General features: G+C 62.7%; 3 protein-coding genes across 8 annotated transcripts; all 3 read left to right on the plus strand.

The window, feature by feature from the left end:
- Positions 1-54: 54 nt before the first annotated feature.
- Positions 55-4,093, plus strand: ST6GALNAC6 (ST6 N-acetylgalactosaminide alpha-2,6-sialyltransferase 6). Of its 4 annotated transcripts, none has more exons than XM_027687778.1 (7): positions 55-137; positions 545-659; positions 1,562-1,626; positions 1,764-1,943; positions 2,111-2,508; positions 2,692-2,799; positions 2,878-4,093. In XM_027687778.1, exons 3-7 carry the CDS (start codon positions 1,612-1,614, stop codon positions 3,065-3,067), a joined length of 891 nt encoding a protein of 296 aa, XP_027543579.1. In that variant the 5' UTR covers positions 55-137; positions 545-659; positions 1,562-1,611; the 3' UTR covers positions 3,068-4,093. The 4 variants fall into 4 exon arrangements, with proteins under 4 accessions (XP_027543579.1, XP_027543577.1, XP_027543581.1 ...); XM_027687776.1 differs by having other exon boundaries at positions 81-278; XM_027687779.1 differs by having other exon boundaries at positions 98-181.
- Positions 4,094-5,871: 1,778 nt separating this feature from the next.
- Positions 5,872-10,805, plus strand: AK1 (adenylate kinase 1). 3 transcript variants are annotated; one of them, XM_027687781.1, is made up of 7 exons: positions 5,872-5,889; positions 7,187-7,229; positions 8,386-8,421; positions 9,142-9,305; positions 9,472-9,588; positions 10,037-10,229; positions 10,505-10,805. In XM_027687781.1, the coding sequence occupies exons 2-7, from the start codon at positions 7,220-7,222 to the stop codon at positions 10,798-10,800; spliced, it is 816 nt and encodes a 271-aa protein (XP_027543582.1). In that variant the 5' UTR covers positions 5,872-5,889; positions 7,187-7,219; the 3' UTR covers positions 10,801-10,805. The 3 variants fall into 3 exon arrangements, with proteins under 3 accessions (XP_027543582.1, XP_027543583.1, XP_027543584.1); XM_027687782.1 differs by lacking the exon at positions 5,872-5,889 and adding an exon at positions 6,938-6,987; XM_027687783.1 differs by lacking the exon at positions 5,872-5,889 and having other exon boundaries at positions 7,193-7,229; positions 9,472-9,593; positions 10,043-10,229; positions 10,505-10,729.
- A 2,626-nt stretch (positions 10,806-13,431) lies between these two features.
- Positions 13,432-24,429, plus strand: ENG (endoglin). Its single transcript, XM_027687905.1, has 15 exons — positions 13,432-13,528; positions 17,494-17,651; positions 19,873-20,007; positions 20,582-20,732; positions 20,889-21,045; positions 21,208-21,340; positions 21,553-21,727; positions 21,810-21,961; positions 22,086-22,229; positions 22,563-22,607; positions 22,716-22,826; positions 22,928-23,173; positions 23,373-23,436; positions 23,511-23,612; positions 24,061-24,429. The coding sequence occupies exons 1-15, from the start codon at positions 13,471-13,473 to the stop codon at positions 24,177-24,179; spliced, it is 1,950 nt and encodes a 649-aa protein (XP_027543706.1). The 5' UTR covers positions 13,432-13,470; the 3' UTR covers positions 24,180-24,429.
- Positions 24,430-24,511: the final 82 nt, after the last annotated feature.

A 24,511-nucleotide genomic window follows, 5' to 3' on the forward strand; every position in this document is an offset into this window, starting at 1 on the left:
TAGGACCCCGTGGCTCTCCCTATCCCGGGAGGGCGGCACTAGGACCCGGCGGCGCCCCCATCGCGGGAAGGCGGCGCTAGGACCCGGCCTGGGAGGCGGCAGCGGCGATATCGTTATCGGCGGCGATATCGATATCGGTATCGGCGGCGGTATCGCAGCGCACTGCGGGGCGGGCGGAGCGGTCGGTGCACCCCGCGTGTCCCCTCCGGGCCCGTTCAGCCGGTGCAGGGGCGGAATTCGCCGTGTCCGGCGGGGGAGCGGCCCCCGCCCCGGGACCGGTGCGCGGGGGATGGAGGGGTGGGAAGGGTCCGGATCCCGCCGTGTCGCCGCTGCCGGGGACGGGGGGGCTGCACCCCGAGGAGGGGGAGGACTCGGACGTGGGAGCGGCGGGAGGTTCGCACCCAGGGCCGGGCGGGCTTTCCCCTTCCTGGGGGACGGGGGGGAAGTCGCATCCGGGGCTGAGGGACCCTCGGGGTTCGCATCCGGGGCTGGGGGACCCCCGGCGGGGGAAGGGGGTCGGGTCTGGAGCAGCCCTTTCCCGCAGAGCGGCGATGTGAGCCCCGGGCCCCGCCATGGCCGAGCCCGCCGGAGGGGCCGGGCAGCCCCCGCCGCCCGCGGGGCGCAGGAGGTGACGGACCCCCCATGAGAGTCCCCGCCAGGTAAGGCCGAGGGGTCCCGCCGTGCGGTCCCCTCCGAGGGGTCCCCCATGGCCCCAGAGTTGTGGAGGGAGAGAAGCGCGGTCCGGGAGTGGGGGTCCCGCAGCCTCCCCAGCCCCCGCACGGCGAAGCCCCCCCCAGCATCGCCCCCAGCATCACATGGCCTGGGCTCACCGGGCGGGCTGGCACCTCCCCGGGCACCGGTACCGGCCCTGAGAGCCCTTCGAGGTCTCAGCTCCCCCGAGGCGTTGATCCCAGGCTGTTGCATAATTTTCGTTCCAGTGCAATTAGTAAAGAGGCTTCAGGGTTTTTTAATTTCCACTTGGCTCCAAGCGCTCCAGGAGCGGCTGGGACTTACTGCCCAGGGCTCACAAAAGTAAACTGGGTCAGACCGTTTCGAGTGGAGATTAGAGAGGGTCCCCAAGGTGCTCTGGGGTTCACCCCACACACCTCGGCCCTGGGCAGCTCTGCTGGATTCGAGCCTGTGCATGCACTGAGTTGGGCAGGTCTCACTTCCATCCGTGCCCTCCTGATCCAAGCCTCCACGGCTGTTGTTTTAATGGGATTTCACTGCACGAGCAGCAGGTTGACCCTCCCCGCGGTTTGAGAGGTTTCAGCCCCACCAGCAGAGGATAATCCTCCCTGGAGCCCAGCCCAAGACAGGGATCCTGCCAGCAGAAGCCGTGGCTTCTCTGCACCCCAGAGCCTGCCTGACCTTTGCCCACAGCATTTCCCTTCCCTGAATCGATTCCAGGGGTTTGTCTTCCCCTTCAGAGGGAGGAGACCTGGGAACTCATCCCGCGTACGGCTCCTCCCACCGGAGGGGGGTACCTCCATCCGGTATCCCACCGGATCGGTATCGGATCCCTATGGGCCAGTGCTGGGAGTGACCACGTGCCTTGCAGGTGCTCACGGGACGCCGGCGACCGCCGTGCACTGAGACCAGCACAAAGACATGAGTGGCAACGCGGTGAGTACCAGGGAGCCACCCCAGGGACCTCCCTGGGGACGCAAGGCGTCCTGCCGGAGGTGCCATGGGAGCGGGGTGGGTGCTGACACCCGTGGGGTGGGTGGGGGCAGCAGCTGACGCTCTCCCCCCGCCCGCAGAGCCAGCGCGCCGCCGCCCTGGGGGTCCTCTTTGCCCTGATTATGTTGCTGATCATCTACAGCTCTGGCAACGGGAGCGAGGTCTTCCCCTACAGCCGCCTGCGGGGCAGAGCCCGCCGGCCCCCCGACCTCAAGAAGTGGGGGGTGAAAAGCGGGTACCTGCCTGTCTGTGGGAACAAGGTATGACCTGGGCGGCAGGGCCTGGCCTCGGTGGTGGGCACAGAGTCCCTCTGCTGGCATCCAGCCAAATTGTCCCCTCCAGCAGGGCGGTGGCTCTGCGGGGGACAGTGATGCCCTGTCCACGGTGACACCAAAAGTCACCTGCTCACGGCACTTGTCCTCACCAGACCCTGACTGCCCGCTGCCACCAGTGCGTCATTGTCACCAGCTCCAGCCACCTCCTGGGCACCCACCTGGGCACAGCCATCGACGGGGCCGAGTGCACCATCCGCATGAACGACGCTCCCACCACGGGCTACGAGGCTGACGTGGGCAACAAGACCAGCTTCCGCGTGGTGGCCCACTCCAGCCTCTACCGTGTCCTCAAGCGGCCCCAGGAGTTTGTCAACAAGACACCGGAGAACATCTTCATCTTCTGGGGGCCGCCTATCAAGATGCAGAAGAGCCTCCTGAAGATCATCCAGCGCGTCTGTGCCTCCTTCCCCAACATGACGGCCTATGTCGTGTCCCCCGGACGCATGAAGCAGTTTGATGACCTGTTTCGGGGGGAGACAGGAAAGGACAGGTACCTTGGAGTCACCTCCCATGCCGGGTCCCCCTTTCTCCAGGTCCCCGAAGGAGAGCTGGCTCTTGGAGCTGCAGCACTGAGCTAGGGGTCCCCGGGGCAGGTTGGGGACACTGGTAGTGTCCGTTATCCACATCACCGTAGCCTTGTCATCCTTCCCAACTCCGTTTTTTCCCTCTCCAGGGAGAAGTCGCGCTCGTGGCTCAGCACCGGCTGGTTCACCATGGTGATCGCGGTGGAGCTGTGCGACGCCGTCCACGTCTACGGCATGGTGCCACCCAGCTACTGCGGGTAAGGAGACCCCTGAGCCCCCACCCTGGCCCTCTGGCCCCACCATGGGGCTCACACAATGCTTCTTGCCCACCACAGCCACCACCCGCCGCCCCGCCGCCTGCCCTACCACTACTACGAGCCCAAGGGCCCCGACGAGTGCACGACCTACATCCACAATGAGCGGAGCCGCAAGGGCAACCACCACCGCTTCATCACCGAGAAGAGGGTCTTCGCCAGCTGGGCCGGCCTCTACAACATCACCTTCTCCCACCCCAACTGGCCCTAGGGGCTGTCCCCCCACCTACTGGGCAGACCCCTGGAGCTGGGATGGATGGGGGTTTCCCTGCATCCCCCTGGGAGCGGTGGGAGCCAGGCATCGGGGTGCCACCGGGTGCCTCCCACAGGACCGCCCCCGTCGTGCACAGTGGCCCCGTTGCACCTGGGATGTGTTGGGTTTTGAGCTGGTTTTTGGGGGGGGCCAGGTAGTGAATGCAGGGTTTGCGGTGTCCTCCCTCCGTGGACAGGAGACATGGGGGTGAGATCCTATTCCACCCTGGTCCAGGCACATTGCAGCCCCTGTGAGCCTACAAGAGGGTGCCGAGTCACCTCTGCTCATTTTGGGGTTGCATCACTTTTGGGGCCACTGCAGAGACTGTTTCCCCTAACTCCCTGGGTGGAAGGACTTCCTCTTGGAGCTCAGCCTCCCTCTGCCATGCCCAGCCCCCCAGTCCCAGTCCTCAGTCACCCCTCCCTCAGCAGAACCCCACAGTTTTTGGTGGGACCCTGCGAAGGTGGCACTGCCACCCTTGCTGCCCCAGCATCCCGAAAACACCCAGCCCCTCCCAGCACCGCTGCGCCCCACACTGCCAAAACCTTTTCTAATTGAATGATGGGACTTTGGGGAGCTTTTTGGGGTTTTTGGCATTTTTTCTATCCACTTCTGGTCCCAGAGTTTGTATTTGGGTTTCCTGGCCAAAGGAACAAGCGGGGGCTGCTCATTAGTGGTAACGAAGGGCCAGCAGTAGCCGCTTATAAACAATTAGAATTTGGCAGGTAGTGGGGGGCATTGGTGCTCCTTGGCACCCTGGGGCTGGATTTTATTATTAATATCTTAGCAGCGGAGAGGTGGATTTGGGGAAAACAGCTAAATATGGTGTGTTTGGGTGCTGAGCCTTGGCAGGGCTCCGTGCCTCGGTTTCCCTCTGGCTGTGGCTGGGGTTTTGCGGGGCTCGGTGCTGGGGGAAGCTGTGGGGTACCTGTGTTTTGTAATGGTTTGTACAGGAATAAATATTGCTGCAGTCTGTTGCCTTGGGCCCTGGCTCCGGGTGGGTTTTTGGGGCTGATGGTGGTGCCGTCACAGCGGGTCTTGAGACCCCCAGCTCACAGTGGAGCTGTGCCTAGGTGCTCAGGAGGGTGTGGGAAAGGGACTAGTGTGTCCAGGTGGGATCCGTGTCCGGTTCCTGGCTGACTCCAGCTCTGAGCCACCCCTCCGGTGTGGGTTGCAGCTGAGACCCCCCCCCAACTTGATTCACCCCCAGCCACCTGCCCTGGGGTCGTGGGGTCTTGAGCCAGGGTCTCTGCAGCCACAGAAGAAGAGGAGGAAGGGCAGGTAAGTGTAAGGACTTGGAGATCACAGTTGCCTGTCTCAAACACTGTTGCCACTTTGCCATGAGATGGGCACAGAATGCCGAGGCAGGATGGCGCCGGCTCCGGGCCTGGCGAGGTCTGGCTGGAACATCCTGGGTAATGTGTCCAGACAAGGGTTCCCACCGTGGCAACCTGTGGGGTGGGGCAACTGTTCATATGCATATCACCTGTCAAACAAAGACCACCCCAGGTTATGGCACAGATGGCATCTGCGACCCCCAAAGCCCCCCCCACCGCCCTGAATATGCCTTGAACTTGGACTGTAAGTTATGCCACCGTGAGGGGAACCTGAGATAAGATAAAGCCTGAGATAAGATAAAGGTAATAAAAGTGTCTCAGACTGCGGGGTGGTAAACAAAGCTGAGAGAGAAGAATGTATCACTGATGATGGATACAAAGAATCCACAAGGAAAACCAACTCAGTAACTTAGCTGAAAACAGCTCCGACTGGGTAAAAGGTAACTCCGTCAGGGGGAGATCATGACCACTGACCACAGCCCACCGACTCAGAAACCCACCGACCTCAGGACCACTGGCATCAAGAAACCCAGGGTGAAGAAGGACCAGCGGGACACTGATGGATCCAGGTGGTGACTATATTCTGCTTGCTCTCTCTCTCTCTTTCTCTCTGTGTGTCTCTCTCCCTCTACCCCCTTTTTTTTATTTCTATCTCTCTACCTCACATTTTATTGCCAAATAAAATCTGTACTATTGACTTCAGCATATGGTCTTGTTTGCACCTTAATTCAGGCAGAGGCATCTCTCAATAATCAGCTCTTAATAAGGACACCACAACCCCCCTGGGGGTGGTAGGGAGGGGGTGTCAGCTGGGGATGGGGACATGGGGATGGGATGGGGACATCAGGACATTAGGGACTTGGATGGGGACATGGGGGTGGGATGAGGACATGGGGATGGGATGGGGACACGAGGACATTAGGGACAAGGGTGGGGACATGAGGACGGGGATGGGGACTTTACCATGGGGACAGGAATGGGGACACTAGGGACAGGAGCAGGGACATCAGAGACAGGGATCGGGACATATATGGGGATGGGGATATGAGGACGGGATGGGGAGGGACATCAGAACAGGGGTGAGAACAGCGCTCCCCTCCGCGGTGCTGGAGGAGGAGGCGCGGGGAGCCCCGGGGACCCCAGACCGAGCAGGGTGGGGGCTCCCCCCGCAGTGGGGGGACCCTCGCTCCCGGCCGTGCAGGGTTTAACCGCATCCCCCGCCCATCCTCCTCCGTGCGCGGGCGGGCGCAGGAACCGCGGTGTCCCCCGTGTCCCCTCGCCATCCCCGTTGTCCCCCCCGGTGTGTCCCCGCCGTGTCCCCCCCGTGTCCCCCCGCCCGCCCGCTCGCGCTGCCGGTGCCGCGCGCTCCCGGCGTGCCCCGCGCGCCGCCGAGGTCTATAAATAGCGGTACCGCGGGCACGGCGCGGGCGGCGGCGGGTCCAGGTCAGTGCCAGACCCCCGGGGGTCCCGGACGGGCACCGCGACACCGGCCGGGCACGGGGGGGGAGCGGAGCGGAGCGGGGCAGGGGGCCTTTGCTGGGGGCGCGCAAGGGGTGCTGGAGGGGCTGCAGCGGTGCTGGAGCAGCCCGGTCCTGGGTCTGGGGTCCCGGGGGGGGGCTGGATGCCGATGGGATGGGGGGAGGTGGGTTGGAGCTGGCGGTGGGGGGAGATCGGTGGGAGCACCCCGGGGTGCAGCTCGCAAATAGCCTTGGTTGGGGAGTCCCAGGCCACGGTGCACCCCCCCGCCCCCCCCCCCCCCCAGCCCCGACCCGAGGGGGTCAGCACCCTCCGATCTCCTCCGGAGCAGTCACCTCCACATCACCTTCACCCTGCGCCCGTGGGACCAGCACCGCGCCGGATCAGGCCCTGAGACCGCACCAAGGGCCAGCGCTGCCCACAACCCCCCATCAGGATCACCACAGCCCCCCATCGCCCCGCCAAGGCTGGTGCCAGCGGTCCCGGGGCTCAGAGCCCTCTGCAATTAGGGACCCAGGGGTCCTGCGCCCCCCAAACTCCGCAGGGGCCGCCCCGGGGCTTCGTCCCCGCAGCGCAGGGGAGACGTGACCCGGTGCCGCTTTCAGCCCGGCCATTCTTAGCCTCTGCCCTTTCGAGGCTGTAACACGACCTGTCACCGGCCGCGGGCCCCTCTGGCCACAGGGTGCCCCATCCCTGCACCCCGTCCAGCCGGTTTGGGGTGACGCACCGTGTCCAAGCACGTCGGGTGCTGCGGGGTTGGGTGTGGGCAGGCGGGGTGGCCAAACCCCCCCGAGGTCCTGGGGGTGCAATGGGGTGCTGCAACCCCCTCCTTAGGGCATGGGCACCTCCTTAAAACCAGCCCGTGGGGAGCTGGGGGTGCTGCCTCCATCGCTCGGTGTCCTGGTGGCACCGGGCATCCCAAAGGGGTTTCCTGCTGTCGGGCAGCACCCCGGGCACGGGGATGTGGGCAGGGCAGGGGAGGAAGCCGGACACGTCACGGCGCGTCACCCGGCATGGGGAAGCCCTCGCCGCATCCGGATGCGGAGGGTGACTGCTGGAAGCCAGGTGAGTGCTGGCTATAGAAACAGAAATCCTGACCTCCCTATTTCAGAGTCAAGCCGGGGGTTTTGTCATCTGTCCCACCCTGCCCGGCTGGGCCATGGAACTGGGCATCATCATGGCCAAAAAGGGAGACCCTTTTTCACACTTGGTGACCTGTGTGTCCCTGATGTGCTGAGTTGTTTATCCTGCTCTTCCTTTGCAGCCTTAAGTGCTCCTGTGCCTGGAACACGGCAGAATGTCAACAGGTGAGTGATCCATTCCCCTGCATCCATCCCCTCAGTTCCTCCTGCATCCATCCCCCCTGCATCCAACCCCCCAGTATGCCCTGCATCCATCCCCCCGTATCCATCTCCTCAGCATCCCCTGCATCCATCCCCCCGTATCCATCCCCTCAGCATCCCCTGCATCTATCCCCTCAATCCCCCCTGCATCCATCCCCTCTGCATTCCCCTGTGCCCCTTGTATCCATTCCCTTGGTCCCACCTGCATCCATTCCCCCTGCATCCATCCCCTTGGTTCCCCCTGCATCCGTCCACTCTGCATTCCCCTTTCCCCCATGCCTCATTCCCACTGTCCCCCCTGCATCCTCCCCCATTACAGGCAGCCCCTGGTCCCCTTGGCATCCATCCCCTCCATCCCTGTCCTGTGTCCTTGCCTCCCTCCCTTCTGTCCATCCCCCATGTTCCTCCAGCCCCTCCACGTGCCCCACATCCCATTGGTCCCCGCCAGCCACTTGGCTCTGTCCCCAGCCCTGGGGAATGCCGGGTGCCAGAGGAGTTGAAATTTCACCCAGCTGTAATCAGGAGATGGGAAAGCGGCCCCAGAGCAGCTCGACTTTATTTTTAGCTGTGCCTCCCCCTGCCATGGTGTCACACCCCGGCACTGCCCCACGCCACGGCTGGGACAGATCCCACAGGTGGGAGGAACCCTGTGCCAGGGCGCTGGGCAGGGGACAGGGCAGCGAGTGCCCCATGCACATTGGCCACCAGGTCCAGGGACCAATGCTGGGGACCAGGGACTGCCTGGGTCATGCCAGGTGCTCGAGATGGCCGAGCCAGGCTGAGCCTGCCACAGCCCCGTTAGCCCACCAGGGTGAGAAGCCACCTGCAGGGATGGAGCCGTGGACAGTGACGCCTCCGGGACACAGCGTGGCAGTGGGATTGCAGCCCTGTGGCTGAAGTGCCGTGGGCTGTGTGCTCAGACGTGTCCAGACATCCCAACCTGCCCAGGTGATGAGGACACGTGGCTGCTTCCCTGCCCACCTCCCCCCAGGGCCCTGGGATCAGTCCCCTCCATCCCCAGGGACGGACGCCTGCTCTGGATGTGGCACCCCCTGGGGACACTTTGCTCACCGAAGGACTTTCTGGCTTTTTTTAACTATTTTTCCCTTCTCTCCTCTAGAAAAGCTCAAGCAGCACAAAATCATCTTTGTGGTGGGTAAGTCTGTGTCCGGGTCTTGTCACTGGTGGGGTCAGCCCAGACCTTTTCCCTGCACCTCCGGGGTGGGAAGCTGGGGCAGGAGGCTGAGTCTGGGGCTGTTCCCAGGCACTGTGGGGTGGCCATGGCTCCAGCTTGGCTCCTTGAGGCCACAGTGGGGTATGTTGGGACCAGGAGGGCACCTCTGTTCAGACATGGGATGGCAGAGTCTGTAACAGTGAACACCTGGAGGGTGATGTGATAACAAACCCCTGGGGGTTGATGTCCTGGGTACCATCAGGCAGTGGTGATGTCCTGAGAGCCACTGGGGGTAGTGATGGCCAGAGGCTGCTGGGAGAGTGGTGTCCTGGGTCCTGGATGTGTTGGTGATGCCCTGGGTGCCATCAGGCAGGGGTGTCCTGGGTGCTGACGGGGTCATAATAACACCTTGGGTGTTCTTGGGACAGGGCCATGCAGGTGCTGATGGGGGGATGGTGATGCCCTGGGTGCCATCAGGATGTGGTGCCCACATGCCAATTGCCAGCAGCCCCTGCCACCCCCAAGCACTTTGCAACCCCCAGCCCACCCCAGGAGCAGCTCTGTACATCCATCTGGTGCTGCGCTTGGGGACACTGAGCCCGACGTCACCAAGCTCTGAGGACTCCTGCGGGTCCGTGGTGCTGCTGCCACATACCCCTCCCTCTCCTTGCCCATGGCTTGGGGGACGTGTGTGCCTTGCAGGTGGCCCCGGCTCGGGGAAGGGGACGCAGTGTGAGAAGATTGTGCAGAAGTATGGCTACACCCACCTCTCCACGGGGGACCTGCTGCGGGCTGAGGTCAGCTCAGGCTCGGAGCGGGGCAAGAAGCTTCAGGCCATCATGGAGAAGGGAGAGCTGGTGCCCCTGGTGAGTCCACACAGGCATGGCGGGGCTGCAGGGGTGTTACATGCTCATGGCTCGGGCATCTCTGGCCCTGCCACCCCAGGGTGGGGTTTGCAGCAGGGATCGGGGGTGCTGGGTGGGAGGCACGTTGTCCATATCAGCCATAGCAGCTCTGTCCTCCCCTCCCCAGGACACGGTGCTGGACATGCTGCGGGACGCCATGGTGGCCAAAGCAGACGTGTCCAAGGGCTTCCTTATCGATGGATACCCCCGCGAGGTGAAGCAGGGAGAGGAGTTTGAGAAGAAGGTGAGGGCTGGTGCTATGCCATGCCATGCTGTGCCATGCCACACACCGTCCTGGCACAGGGATTCCATCCAGCAGCAGCCTGGACTCCCATTCCAATGAAGATCACATCCCAACCGAGTCTAAACTGGGCACCATCCCAACCAGCAGGGCTCCCTGCCTTGGGAACAGCCTGTGCCCATGGTGCAGTGGGAGGGACCAGGGTGTCCGTGAGCTGACAGAGGGTGACAACAGTGCTGACATGATGGTGATGGCAGAGAGCCAGGGCTTGGCCACAGTGTCCCTTTGCTTCCATCTGCATGGCTCTGGAGGCCACTGAAACAGTGGAGGGAGGCAGAGGATGGCACGGGGACATCTGTGACCCTCATGCTGACCACCACCATCTCCCCAAACCAAACCAGACCACACCACCAACTTGGCTGGGTGACAACCGTGTCCCCTCTGCCCACAGATTGCCCCCCCCCACGCTGCTGCTCTATGTGGATGCGGGGAAGGACACGATGGTGAAACGGCTGCTGAAGCGAGGCGAGACCAGCGGGAGGGTGGACGACAACGAGGAGACCATCAAGAAGCGTTTGGAGACCTACTACAAGGCCACAGAGCCCGTCATTGCCTTCTACAAGAGCAGAGGCATCGTCCGCCAGGTGAGCAGGGGCACACTCCTGTGGTCCCAGGGGAAGGGAAGTGATGGATGGGGATGATGAGGAAAAGGGGAAAACTCAGTCCTGGCTTGTTTGAGGTGGGCTTGACCCCTCTCACTCCCAACATGGAGACTCCCTCCAAGGATGGCCTGCACCCCTTTGCCCTAAATGAGCCGCGGTTTCTCTGCCCGTGGCCAAAATCCATCCTTGGAAGAGCTCCAGTTGCTCCCAGGGGAGAGCCCTCGGGTGAGCTCCCCAGCTAACCCCTCCATACCCAGCTCAACGCCGAGGGCTCCGTGGAGGAGGTTTTCCAGCAGGTCTGCACCCACCTCGACTGCCTGTAACCGAACCCCCGGCCCCACTCCCCCCAGTGCACTCCAGCAGAGACAGCGGAAGCGGCTTTATCCTGTTTTCGTGGACGGAGCCATGTGGAGGAAATTTCAAGGACATTGTGTTTGGCTCTTTCCCGTCTCTCCCCAGTAAAGTTCACTTTAATGAACCCAGACTTTATCTTTTTCTTCTGTCGCAGGAAATGAGATTTTCTTTCCAGAGATTTTTTTTTCTCCCCCTCTGACTCCCCCCTGCCCCTCTGGAGCTGATTAAGGGCAGGAAGCGGGTGTTTATCCCACCGGAGCAGTGGGATGCTGTGCTCGGAGGAAGGGAGGGAGCATCCCGGCCGCTCGCCCCGGCTTCCCAATCCGTAGCCTGCGGGGAGCCTGTGCCTGCATTCTGCAGCCAATCCCGCTCGCCCCGTCCCGTCCCACTTGCTGAACCCTCTCATGCTCCGGAGGTGTGTCTGGAGACATGGCAGCATGTGAGCCGTGTCCTGCACATGCATCCCTTCCCCTCCCTCCGCTCTCCTGCTGGCTGCCAGAGGCTGGAGGCGACCGGATTTGGGATGGGGATTTCCACCACTTTCATGCCTTGGCATTTCCTTCCTTCTTGTTGGCTGTCAGGGTTTTTTGGGGTATGCGGGGGCTGCACTGTCAAGGTTCAAGGTGGCATAATGCCCTGGAGTGGGGTGCTCCCTGCCTGGGCACTCGCTGCCAGCAGTGCCACCTCTCAGTCCTGTCCCCAGGGGCTGAGGGATGCACTGGGGACACTCAGGTGAGCTTGGTCACCAGGCTGCATGTCCTGGTGGATGGGGGACAGGGTGGGGGTCCTTATGAGAGTGAGTCACAGGACCCCAGCAGGACCCAGTTGGGGGTGCTGCTGTGGAGGACAGGGGGCTTGGGGGGTCCCCAGCACCCACAGATCTGCCCAGGCACGATGCCACAGCACAGGGTTGCAGTGGGGATTTGGGCCGGGATTTACCTAGCACGGTGAGGGCAGGAGGCAGCAGAGCTGCAACCCCAACGGGGCCCCCCACCACTTACTTTCGGGCTGCTGGGACCTGGGCACAGAGCCAGGGGGCTGGGGGTTGGGAGGGGCAGCAGCGCTGGGGTCAGCCAAGGCCACGAGGCCACGGAGCCAGAGTGGAGAAAGGAAGCGAGCGGGGAAAAAACAAAACTCCCCAAGACGAAAAACCCAAACCCGCCAGTCTCCGACGTCAGCCCTGTGCCCGGGGGGCGACGAACCACCGGCAGAGCCCGGGGCACTGCGGGGAGGCAGGCGGGCAGGAAGGATGCAGCCATCCGGCCAGGGCTGGGACACTGCCAGGACAGCGATCCAGGGCCAGGGCCGGCGGGTGTTTGCCTCGTGCCGGGGGGGACAAGGGATCAGGGGGGTTGGGAGGTTTGGGATGCTGTGGCCTAAAGCTGGGGAGTGGGGTGGCCTGTCTCTCGTGTGCCTCCCCCATCTCTCTTTGGGTGTACTGTGAGTGTGCCTCAGTTTCCCCAGGTGGTGAGCAGGGCACTGGGGCTGGGATGGAGGCCCTGCCTTTCTCCCCAGTACGGCCTCTGGGTGTTTGGGGTTGGGGTTTAGATGCTTTTCTTCTGGCCAGAAAGGCCAGAGCCAACCCCTAAGCCGTGAGGGGAGAAGGTGCTAGGTTGAATGGGGTGCAGGGGGCTGCACATGCGGCCACAGTCACAGCCACCCCCCCTCTGTCACCCTGCAGCTGCCACCATCCCAATGTCCATCACCGAGGGTCTCTTGCCCATTAACCTGCGGTGTCACTGCAGGGAGAGGGGTGCAGGAGGGCCAGGGGACCCCGTGCCTGGTCCCAGTCCCCATCGCTGTCCCTATCCCCGGGTGAGCACCCGTCCCCGCGGTCCCCAGGAGATGGCAGTGCTCTGTCATGGGAGGTGGCTCTGCTCACCCCGGGTCACCGACATCTCCGGGGACATCCCGGCTGTGGGGACAGGCGTCGCTGGCTTCCCTGGCAGGTCCCCATTCTGTCCCCATGCCTGTGAACCGTGGGTCGGGAGGAAAAGCACCCCCGGGGACCTGTGCCTACCCCCAGCATGGGCGTCCCAGCCCAACCGATAGCTGTGTGAGGGCTCTCTTCTCGCCCAGCAGCCACTGGCACATGTGGAAGGAATGGGGCAGGGGTGCAGAAGGAGGTCCCTGGGTGTCCCCAAACACCCCATGGCTCCCACCTTGGCAGTGCTCGGCTGTGACCCCCTTGCCCAGACACCTCTGTCCCAAAGGACCTCCCGACCCCAAACCCCAAACCCTGCCAGGCTGCCTGGTGTTTGGGTAGCCCCAGCTGTGGCCTGGTCAAGGGGACAGGCAAGGCAGTCAGCGGTGCTGGGGGGCCTCCACCTGCCCCATGGCCCCAGAGCGGGTGTCCAGGGCTATGGGACAGCCACTGGCCTAGGACATGGTGACCCCACTGGGGTGCTGGCTGGGAGCAGTGGGAGCTGAATGTTGGGGGCAGTTCCCATCCTCGTCACTTGGAATGTCCCTGTCCCTGTCCCCATTGCCTGAGGTAACCCCCATCCCCATCACTGGATGTAATTTGGGAGGGTTGGACGTCACCAGAGCCCCTGTGTCCCAGTGCCAGCCCTGGGGGTCCCTGGGGACACCCACCCCGGCTACCAGCGCCCTCTCCCTGCTCGGGGCGCTCCCAGCGCACCCCTCCAGAGGCGCAGCCCCGCAGGGCGCTGGGGGGAAACTGAGGCACGGCGCCTCCGGGGGAGGGGGGGTCCGTCCTCTCCGCCCCCCCCGCCCCGCCGCCGGCCCGGCCCCAGCGCCGCCAGCGGCATTTCCTCCGCCGCGGACCCTCCTCCGAAGGGAGTCGGTTTCCTGCCGCTGCCGCCGCCCGCACTCCGCGCTGGCTCCCGGGGAGCGGCCGCAGGCGGACATGGGCCCCCGCGCCGCCCCGCTCCTGCCGCTGCTCCTGGCGCTGCTCGGCCGCCCGGGTGAGTGGGGATGGGGGGCACCGCGGGACGGGACCCCCGGGATGGGAAAGCGGCGACTCTGGGTCGGTGGCCAAAGGGGTCCCGTCTGTGCCCGCACAGTGTCACCCCCAAAAACCGCCGGCAGAGGAGGTTTTTGGGGGCAGCCCCGAGGGTGGTGAGGGACAAACCCACCCCGAGCTCCGGGAACACACACAGCACAGCCCGGCCACTCCCTGGGACCCCCCAAAATCCCGGCTGCGTCACCAGGGCGCGGAAAGTGTTGAAGACGCTGTTGCCGAGCCCCGGCCAAGGCAATGGCACCCGGGGGGTCTGCGGTGGCTTTGGTGGCCTCCCACCACCGTGGGGTGTGGAGGTGTTGACAAAGACCTGGGAGCAAAAAACGGGAAAAACCCTGTAAAGCCTTGCATGGTATATGGGGATGGAGCTGGAGAGGAGGAATGGGAAAAAGTGCATATGGGATGTGGAAAAGGAGATAGAGGCTCGGCTGCCTCCGGAGCAGTTGGGCCACCCTGAGGTCCCTTCAGAGCTACAGGAGGAATTTCAAGGGGGTCATGCCCAGGGACATCAGAGCTGACGGAGGGCAGGGAGCTGGGTTCCTGGGGACATGGCCTGCTGGCAGAGGGGAAGGGAGCTGGGAAGGCAGTGGCTGCCCGGAGGGGCCGGGGCCAGCAGCACTGCGTGTCCTGGCTGGGTCAGTCCCTCCCAGCCACCTCGGGGGCCAGCGCTCGTGGGTGGCCCCACTGCCAGGCTCGATGCCCGCTCTTATTTCACAACCCTGTGATGTAAGACAGTCCCTGTCTGGTGAGGCTGTGCCATGTGGGCTGTGTCCCCCATAGCTGTGTCATATGGTCCCCATCCTCGTAGATGTACAGAAAGTCCCATGTCCTGTGTAGCTGTGAGGCTCAGTCCCCATCCTATAGCTGTGCCATAGAATCCCTGTCCTGTTTATATGTGTGATAAGGTCTGTGCTCTCTGTAGCTGTGCCATGTGGTTCCCCATGCTACATAGATGTGCAATAAGGTCCCTGTCCTCTGTAGCTGTGGGTTAAGTCCTCATCCTATTGCTGTGCCGTGTGCTCTGCACCCTATGTCATTGTGCCACAGAGGCCTTGTCCTTACTGTCTATGATGTATAGTCCCCATACCACGTACCTGTGCCGTCTGGTCCCCATCCTACACAGCTGTGCAATGTCATCTATGCGCCATACAGTCCATGTCCTTTGTATTTGTACCCTGCAGTCTCCATCCTATACGGCTGTGCCATACGTGCCCTAGCACGTCTGTGTTATGTGGGCTGAGTCCATATGGTCCCCATCCTGAGTGTCTGTCCCTATGGTCCTATTTAGCTGTGCTGTATGATCCCCATCCTATGTAGCTGTGCTGTACAGTCCCTATCCTACACAGCTATTGTACACTGTCCCTGTCCCACATAGCTGAGTGGTGCAGTCCTTGTCCTGACTGTGCTATACGGTCCCCAGCTGACATAGCTGTGCCATACAGTCTGTGTCCTATGTAATGGAGCTATATGGTCCCTGTCATATGTATCTGTGCCTGTATGGTCCCTGTCCTGTGTCACTCTGCCATATAGACCATCTCCTATGGCTATACCACCTCTAACCTATGCAGCTGTGCTATATGGACCCCATTCTATGTGATTGTGCCATATTGTCCCTGTCCTATGTAGCTGTGCTATATGATCCCCATCCTACATAGCTGTGCTATATGGTCCGTGTCCTGCGTAGCTCTGACATTGTCCCTGTCCTGCCTACCTGTGCCACTCACCACATCCTGTCCAGTTGCTGCCTCTCCCTCACAGGGACTCATGGGGCTGGGAATGCCCACAGTGGACCTATGCCATGGGACTGGGGTGCCCACAGTGGGTACAGTGCTGTGGGCACAGACACAGCAAGCTTCCAGAGGTGGGGGACTTTGTGCCCTTCAGCAGGGACCAGAGCTGAAGTGAGCACGGTGCTGAGTCATTCCCTTCCCACCCCTGGGGAGAGGCTTCTCGGCACCCAGCTGACTTAGAGTGGCAGGAATGATGTGGCTTGCGTCAGACCCGAAGCTGGTCCCATCCACCCCTGAGCCCTGATGCCACCTCTGCATGGTCCAACAGCCAGCAGTGGCTCGGAGGATGACAACTCCCTCTCAAGTTTGCAGCGCAGGGTCCATCCCCGTTCCTGACGGGGTCACCTGGGTCAGATCGTTACACAAGCGCTGAGGCGACACAGCCGGATGCAGGGATGCCAAAGTGGCGCTGCCTATCCCATGGGCATCCTGCGCCACCAGGTCCACCCCTGCCCTGCACTCCACACCCCAGCATTGCTCTCTGCCCACAGCCTTTCACCTCCCAAAAACCCAGGAATTGTGCCCCCAGCTCCGGGGAAGCCACAGTGGGACCATTCCTGCTGCCTGGTCTCAGCTGTGCCGAAGCAAGGGAGAGGGCAGGCGGCTGGAAAAACATAAAGTGGATTTTCTTTCTTTCTTTCTTATAAATTTTTTTTCCCTTTCCTGGAGTACAAAAATAACAGCGCCCTTATCTGATCGCCCCGGCGGCCCAGCTGAGCCCCCTTATCTGATCCTGACATAATGCTGGAGCCCGCTGCCTTCCCCAGGGACAGACAGTGCCCGACTGGCACCATTGCCCCGCATCGCCCTCCACTGGCATCCCTGCCCCGTGCCAGGGGCGAGCCCAGCCGTGGCCCCTGGCCCTGCCTGACCTCCCGGCAGGATGCTGCAGGAGGTGTGACGAGCTGCCCTGTCCTCTGCCCAGCAGTGCCGGGGCCGCGCGGCCGTGCCCAGCGCTGTCAGGGCAGGAGTGGAAGGGAAGAGGGACACAGCCTGTGGCGCCCAGATAAGCAGCTGTTTATCTTCCTCCCGATGCTGCCGGCCGCGCGGCCGCCACGCTGGGGGGAGGAAGCGCCGGACAATGAGTGGGCCCATGGCAGCGTCACCGCAGGGGTCTGTGCCGTGACCCTCCACCATGGTTGGGCCACCCTGGTGGCGAGACATGGCCTAGGGACACCGTGATGGGCACGACACGGTATGAGCGGTCCTTTGCTGGGTGCCGCATCCCAAAACCTCAACGACTTGGAACATCACACCCTTTAGCCCCAGTCCCTGTGGGGGTGGCTGGGAGGCCCTGGAGTGGGGTGCAGTGATGTCCCATTATGGTGGCTGGAGCCACCAGGGACGGGAAAGGATGGGGCAAGAAGGGATGTTGCTCAGTGGCCTCTTCCAAAGAAAACACAGTGCCTCAGGCACTGTTATCCCAGGGGAAGCCCCCAGCTGTGGCCACAGGGCTCCATACTGCCCAGCCCCCTTTGAGCCCCCGTGGGTGCAGGCAGGGGCCAGCTCAAGAACAGCCTGGTCACAGCAGGGCTGCCTGGGGCAGAGGAAACAGCCGAGGCACGTGGGGATTTACAGGATCAGGCCTTCAAATGGCTGTTTGCACTCAGGATTTCCCTTGGCAGCCGCCGGCCCGGCCCCGCTCGCTCGCGCACCGCCGGGAGCTTCGGGATGGGGCAAAGCTCACGCCTCGGCGCCCGCGGAGGATGAGCTTCACAGCCATTTCCATACCTGCGCTTCCCACTTTCCTGCAGCGGGGGGTGAACGCGGGGGGGCTTCCGCCACCGCCCCAGCGCTCGGGGCGGCCGGGTGCGAGTTTTGGCACATGGCAGCGCCGAGCGGGGACAGCAGATTTTTCCAGCCCGGATCCAAGAGTCATTAACGTGATTGCAGAGGGGGCTGGCGGTGGCGGACGGGCCCTGAGCAGACACGTAGCAGATGGTCCCGGGGGTGCTGTGCTGGCCGTGGGGCCGTGGTGACGCCGGACCGGGGGTCATGGGCGCGGGGGCAGTGCCGGGGCTGGCGCGGCCGCTCAGCCCCCTCCCGCATCGTGTCCCCCGATGTGCTGTCACCCCACATCCGTGCGGCGGGGACTGATGGTCTCTTGTTTTCCGCCCAGACCCCGGGAGAGCCGAGGGCTGTGACCTGCAGCCGGTGACGGGGGAGCCACCAATCGCCCTCTCCTACACCACCAGCACGGTGCCGCGGGGCTGTGTCAGCAGCGGCTCCCTGGGCACCGACCACGAAGTCCACGTCCTCAGCATCAAGTGGTCCAAGGTGAGCGAGAGGGGTCTCAGTTTGTCACCCTGGCACCATCACCTTTCACTGTCACTTCACACTGTCACCACAGCATTGTCACCCTGTCACTGTCCTCACAGGCAGGGTGTCCCAGTTGTCAAAACTTTCCTCTAAGTAAGGAGCAGTGAGAGGACCTGGATTAACCTCTTCCATGGTGCCTTCTGCCAAGCTTCCCCTCCCAGCACAGCCATGGGCATCTCTGCCCCCAATGGGATTTTAAAGACTTTAGAGGCAAATTCTCTAACAGTCCATGCTCCTGGGGCAGATGTCCTTGTGCTGGACATCCCAGGACACCCTATTTCCCTGGGGAGGTGGCCTGGTTTTGGCTCAGGAGCTTGGCAGAGCCATGGGTACCCAATGTTGACCACACTGAGGAGGGAGACAGGGATGGAAGGTGGAAAGGAAGGTGGGGTGGAAAGGAGGAAGGGATGGAGGGATAGAGGAAGAGATGGAAGAAGAGAAGGAGGCAGGGATAAAGGGATGGAAGGAAGAAGGAGGGATCAGGGAGGCACATCCCTTTAAAGCACCCAAGCAGGTGGAAACCTATCTGCCAGTGTTGGCATGGCCATGCCAGGGGGCAATAATCCATTTGTAGGTGCCTTTTGGCAAGGATTGGTGCAGAGGAGTGGCAGGGCTGGCGCTGGTACTGACTGGCATTGTTGGGTGGGTTTGCACCAGCACGTGGGGTTGCACAGTGGCTCTGCAGCACAGCCCAGCTCCCCTCACTCTGGCTGGGGCCCCACAAACCCAGCACCCGACTTTGGCCCAGCCCTGGTCTGCTCGGCGCCACACTCCCCCCGCCCCCGCCACCTCCCAGTTCTCCCAGTTCTGCTTTTCAGGGCGGGGGTGGGAGCCAGGCCAGGAGGCGCTGGGGAGGGTGGGTTTTGCAAGGGCCCCTCTGCCCCAGCCCCGTGTGACCTGGCCCTGGCATCCTGGATAGTTGCCAGGGCCGGGGCTGCCCCGGGGTTGTCACCAGCGGCGGCAGGGGACACGCACTGATGTCACGGCTGAGGCACCGAGCCCTGCGGCGGGCGGGGGGAGTCGGGCAGGGACGCGGCTCCACTTATAGAAGAATTACTGGAAGCCGCTTTCTATAAGCAGATCCCCACGATGAAAAAAAAAAAAAAGAGAAGAAAAAGGAAAAAAATAACCCGAAAGGCGGCGGCGGGAGCGACGAGGCTCCCGCCACTCGCGCAGCCAAACAATGGAGCGCCACAAAACACGCGGCAGGAAAAACAGCCGCCGGCTCCTCCCCAGCGCCCGGGGCCACCCGGGGTCCCCGGCCACCCACGGGGCTATGGCCACGTCGGGATGCCCAAGGCTTCATCCCGTCATCCCTGTGCCCGGCACTGGCAGCTGCCTCCACCCGGCTGGTCCCCAGCTGGTTTTCCCTGCCCGCTGCCTGGCTCAGCACTTTGCGAGCCGTGATTCGGGAGGCAGTTGCCAAACTTAGCGCCTGATGTTTCGACTTCCCCATCGGGATTTCCGGCTGGAGGCCACCAGGCAGTGCTAGCCCCAAGGAATGATGTGTGCCAGCGCTGTGCCCCCGGCATCCCTGCACACCAGTGTGGCTGGTCCTGAGCCTGGAGTGGCTGCACGGTGCTGACATAGGGCTGGGAAACCTTCTGGGGGGATGTCCTGGTGCCCATGGTGGGGATTCTCCAATCTTTAGTGGGAGACACCCCGGTACCTACAATGGGGATGCTCCAGTGCCCAGAGTGGAGATTCCCTGGCCCCAGTGTGTGGGGACACCCCAGTCCTTGGTGTGAGGACACCCCAGTCCCCAGTGTGAGATTACCCTGGTTGCTGGTATAGAAAAGTCCTAGTCCCCAGTGTGGTGACATGCCATTCTCTAGTGTGGGGACACCCCAGTCCACAGTGGGCAACCTCTTGCCCAGTGCAGAGATTAGTCAGTCTCTGATTCAAGAATCCCTGGACCCCAGTGTGGGGATACTATCATCCTCGAGGTAGGGATACTCTGGTCCCTTGCTTGGGAGAGTCAGGGGGTGTTTTTTCCCTCCCAGTGTGGGTACACATCCATGTGGCATCCCTGCATCCCCCCACCAGCTCCCTGAACCCAGCCATGGCTGCCTCCTATCCGAGGTCTCTCCAAGCTGCCTCTGGCTCCAGGGGCAGCCAGGGAGGTGACAGCAGTTGGGGCTTGGTGGCCGCAGTGGTGACATTCTCCTCTTCCCCGCAGGCCCCTGCTGTCCTGCTGACAGTGTCCGTCACACCAGGAGCCGATGCCTGCGGCCGGTCACCAGTGCTCATCCTCCTCTGCACCCGCTGCTTTGCCAACATCACCTCCCGGTGCCCACACCTGCTCATCCGCACCGTGAGTGCCACAGCCCCACACCAGGAGCAACCCCAGGGGGCAGCAGGGCTGGGGCCACCCATGGAGATGCTTAAGGGAAATTTGTGTCCCTCCCAACCCCAGACATGATGCTTGTGGTGCCCCAGGGAGGAGGGGACGCTCCTGGCCACTCCCGGCACTGAGCACAGGGCTGGCCAGGCAGGGAATGACGCACAGGGCTGGAAAAAGCTCCCGTTTCCTCCGGCCTGCGAGAGGAAGGTCAGGGATGGGGTTTGGCTCCAGTGAGCTGAGCCGGGGTCGGGCGCTTTGTTAGCAAAATAAACCTCCTGCTTTGTTTGTGGCTAATAATAAAGTGGGCCGAACCCTCCGCGTGCCGCCGGCAGCTCTTGCCACTCCCAGCCCCTGTCCCTGAAAACCCCCACTCATCCAGGGTGACCCCCAGCTCAGGCTCCAGCGATGCTCGCCTGGTTTAGTTTCACACTTGCATCCTTCACTCCGGGGGGAAAGGTTTTCCTCACTTTTCCCATGCCAGCCCACACCAGGGAGGGATGAGCCTTACCCCTCACCCTGGCTCAGGCTGCCTCTTGGCCCACAGGATGCCCACCTCATCTCGGGGACCATTGCAGAGCCACCCATGGCCTCTAGTGAGGAGGAGCTGCTGAACTGGGCTCAGTCTACCTACGGGGGCATCACATCCTACAGCGAGCTGCGGGATCCCCGCTGGGTCCAGCTCCGCCTGGGAGAAGGTGCGTGGGGCTGGGGTCTGGCACTGGGGGTCTGGAGTGATCTTCCTGCTCTGGAAGGCTGACAACCCCCCCGAGATGCCATGGGGACTGATGGCCCTGAGCATCTCCCCACCCACTGAGCCTGATTTGGCTTTGTCGATCCCCCCATTTACACAGACGCCAGCAGCCCCCCAGACTGCATCCCCCAGAACCACTTCAATGCCATGCTGCACCTTGAGACTGAGGTCTTCTTCCACGGGGTGAAGAGCTGCTCACACGGGGACACCCAGAGCACCAGGGCTGCTCACATCATCCACCTGCAGCCAGAGCCCAGGTACCGCAGTGCCAGCAATGGGACCCCAGGGGTGGGATATGCTTGGAGATGCTTGGGAAGATGTTGGGGTGTTTCAAAGGCAGAGCCCCACATCTCAAGTTGGATATGGGACCTGTTAGTGTGGAATGCTGATGCTGAGAGGGGGCTCTCATGGTTTTGCAGCTCCCTGATCACAGAAGTGAACCTGTCCCTCACCTGTCCCGAGAATCACGTCAGCAACCAGATCCTCATCCTGCAGAGCAGGGCCAACTTGACCTGGTCTCTCTCCTTCAAGAAGTGCAACATCCAGGTCATGGTAGGCTGACTGGGACATGTATTCCCCCATGACAGGTCTGCCAGGGACCCAGGAGATGCCAGTGGCATGGGCAGGGTGGCAGGAGGGCACCTGGGGACATTAGACATGGGGAGATGGCAGCACCCCTCCTGCAACCCGTCCTAACAAGGACAAACCCAGAGGCTGTCCCATCCCCATTTAGCCTTTCTGTGCTGCCTCCCTTCCCACTGTAGGCCTCTGGGAACTACAAGATCATGACCATCTTTCCGACGCTGTTGCCTGGGGAGCTCCTGCCTGACACGGAGCAGGACCTCATCGCTAAAGCCTTCGAGAAGAACTACAGCATCATCGCCTCCTACTCCGCCATCCCCGCCACCACCCGCATCAGCATGGAGATCCAGGAGAACAGTGAGGCCCCCAGAGCCCCAGGGCTGGGCGGGGTGGGGAGTGCCACCACCCCCACTCAGCACCCCATCTCCCTGTCCTGCAGAGGCGGCCAAGAAGGTGACTGAGACGATCACCCCCATGACCCGCCTGACCCCCACTCCTGAATTGCAGCCCCACCAGCTGCTGCTCCTGCTCAAGCCTTGGACGTGCACAGATGAAACCATGGAGATCACCATCATCAAGTCCCACCTGAAGGTGAGGTGGAAGGAGGGGGGAGGTCCCAATGTCCACCAACAACACATTTTCCTCCCGGTGCTCGGGGTGGGTGGCACGGAGCTGTCCATAGCCAGTGGGTGACCACTGTGTGTTTTTTCCACAGGTTATCAAGGACTTGGACATCAAGGACATCACGCTGAGGGACATCAACTGCCAGGCAGAGAAAAACGCCACCCACTTCATGTTGAAAAGCCCCCTCAGCCACTGTGGCACCTTGCTGGGGGGCAGGGGCTATGCAAACAATGAGGTGAGGAGGGCCCAGCTGGGGGTGCTGCCCCCAGCCCCGCTGATGCCCCATGAAGGCTTCAGTGATGACTGGTGGGGCTTCTCCATGAGGACCTTCTTGCTTTTGCGTGGCTGGAAACATCCATGAGATGACAGGGGGGTGTGGGTGGGGCTCCCACTCCATTCTGTTCCATCCCATCCCATGGTGGGACTATCTCATCCCGTCTCATCTCATCTCATCCCATCCCATCCCATGGTGGGACCCTTCCATGCCATCCCATCCCATCCAAGTGGGACAATACACCCTGGCAGTGAGGATCACTTGGCTGACCCAGCCTTCCTGCCCTTCTCGCAGCTCCTCATCAAGCTGTCCAAGGGCACAGAACTCCAGGACATACGGGTAAGAGCCGGATTTCCCAGTGTGGGAGAAGGGCACCGATGCCACTGCTGGCTGGGTGCTGGGTGTGCTGGGTGCCAGGGGTGGCCTCAGCACTGTCCCCTCTTGCAGGTGGCCTTCCAGTGCGAGATCCCACGGGAGCTCTTCCTGCGCCTCTTCCCCACCGCTGCCTTCGAGGTGCCACAGACGGAGCTGGAGGTCAACAAGGAGGCTTTCCTGCAGGTACTGCCGCCGTCCCCGTGCCCGGGCTGGGGGAGTCTAGCCACCCCTGGGCCAGTGACCCTGACTGATGGTGTGCCCCTATTCCCCTCTACCCACGGCAGGCGTCCATGATGTGGGACGACCACCCGGCCGACCTGCAGCTGAAGGACTGCTGGCTGGTGGCACCGGGGCGGGAGCCGGTGCTGCTGGTGCAGGGTGGGGAGGCACATGACGTGGGGGTGGCCGTGCTGGAGGGCCCCCCCAGCAGCCACGGGAGGAAGATCTGGCGCTTCCGCTTCACCTATGCTGTTCCCGAGGGTGGACGCATCCCTTTCTCTGCCACCCTCAAGTGCAAGGCCGGCTTGCAGGTCAGTGTAACCCCCCCCACCCTGCAATGCCACCATGCCAGTCCCAGCCTGGCAGGTTTGTCCCACACCATTGGGTGATGGAGCCCATCTGGGAGCAGCATTCACTGGTTCTCAAAGAGCCTCGAGGCTCCCAGCCCTGTCCCCTTGCTGAGGTGTGCAGATCTCACCCCACCTCTCACCCCAACCTCCACCTCTGCAGAACAACACCAACTTCGAGAAGGTCCTGGAGGTGACAGTGAAGGATACCTGGCGGCCACCCAACAGTGAGTTTGTGGCAGGGAAGGGGCCAGGGTGGGAACAGGAGTGGGAAGGTGCTGACGGCCTTGTCCTCCCACAGGCCGTGGGCTGGGACTGGCCGCTGTCCTGGGCATCACCTTTGGTGCCTTCCTCATCGGAGCGCTCCTCACCGCTGGGCTCTGGTGCATCTACTCGCGCACCCGTGAGTATCCACCACCCCTGGGGACCCCTGTGGTGGGATGGGGGGACCACACGCACGTCCCTTACTGGGTTGCCCATTTTTCCCCCTGGTCAAGACCCCCAGGTGAGCCAGGGACCAGGCTGCTCCGTTACCCTCATCTGTACAGCCCTCCTGGCAATGCCATAGGGGAATAACCCTGCTCCAGGTGTCCACAGCTCCCCGGGGTCCCTCCTACTACCCTGGGGTCCCCTCTGCCACCTGCCCTCCCTCCAGCTCCTGGTGCCACCATGGTCCCCCATGCTCATCTCCATCTCAGGGGCTCAGGGGCCATTTGGGGAGTGACCCACCAGGGTTTGTGCATGAGGGCTGTAAGGTCCTGTGGGGACAAGCCAAGACCGCCACCACTCGCCCTGAGTGTGGTTTCCCCTTGGTGTTTCCCCCTGGCCCCACGGCGGGCGGTGTGAGCCAGGTCCCATCTCCAAACTGCAGCCGGTTTCCAGCACGGCACCAGCCTCGGAGAGCAGCAGCACCAACCACAGCATCGGCAGCACCCAGAGCACCCCCTGCTCCACCAGCAGCATGGCCTGACGCCCCCGGACCCCCCCAAGCCTGCACAGCCCCTGGCCAACGGACTTGGGGACCCACCCCGGTGCCATTAAGCTGATTTTTTGCCCCAAATCTCAGGCCGAGCCCAGAGGGGGCCTCCGTTACTCATTCAGTGAATGCTTTGGCCCCCCGAGGGCAGCCCACGCCGGGGGGGGTGCACCCTGCAACCCCCCTGGGGTCCCCCGCTGCAGGGGGGAGGCAGAAAGAGCAGCTACTGCCAAAGCCTCCCCCAAGGCTCCCCATCAAATGGGGGGGGAAAAAGTGGGTGCCCCCAGGACATGCCCCAGCACTTGGGGTGACCCCTGTGCCCCTCC

This window comes from Neopelma chrysocephalum, unplaced genomic scaffold (genome assembly GCF_003984885.1).
Source record: "Neopelma chrysocephalum unplaced genomic scaffold, ASM398488v2 Primary Assembly neopelma1_74, whole genome shotgun sequence".
NCBI lineage: Eukaryota > Metazoa > Chordata > Aves > Passeriformes > Pipridae > Neopelma > Neopelma chrysocephalum.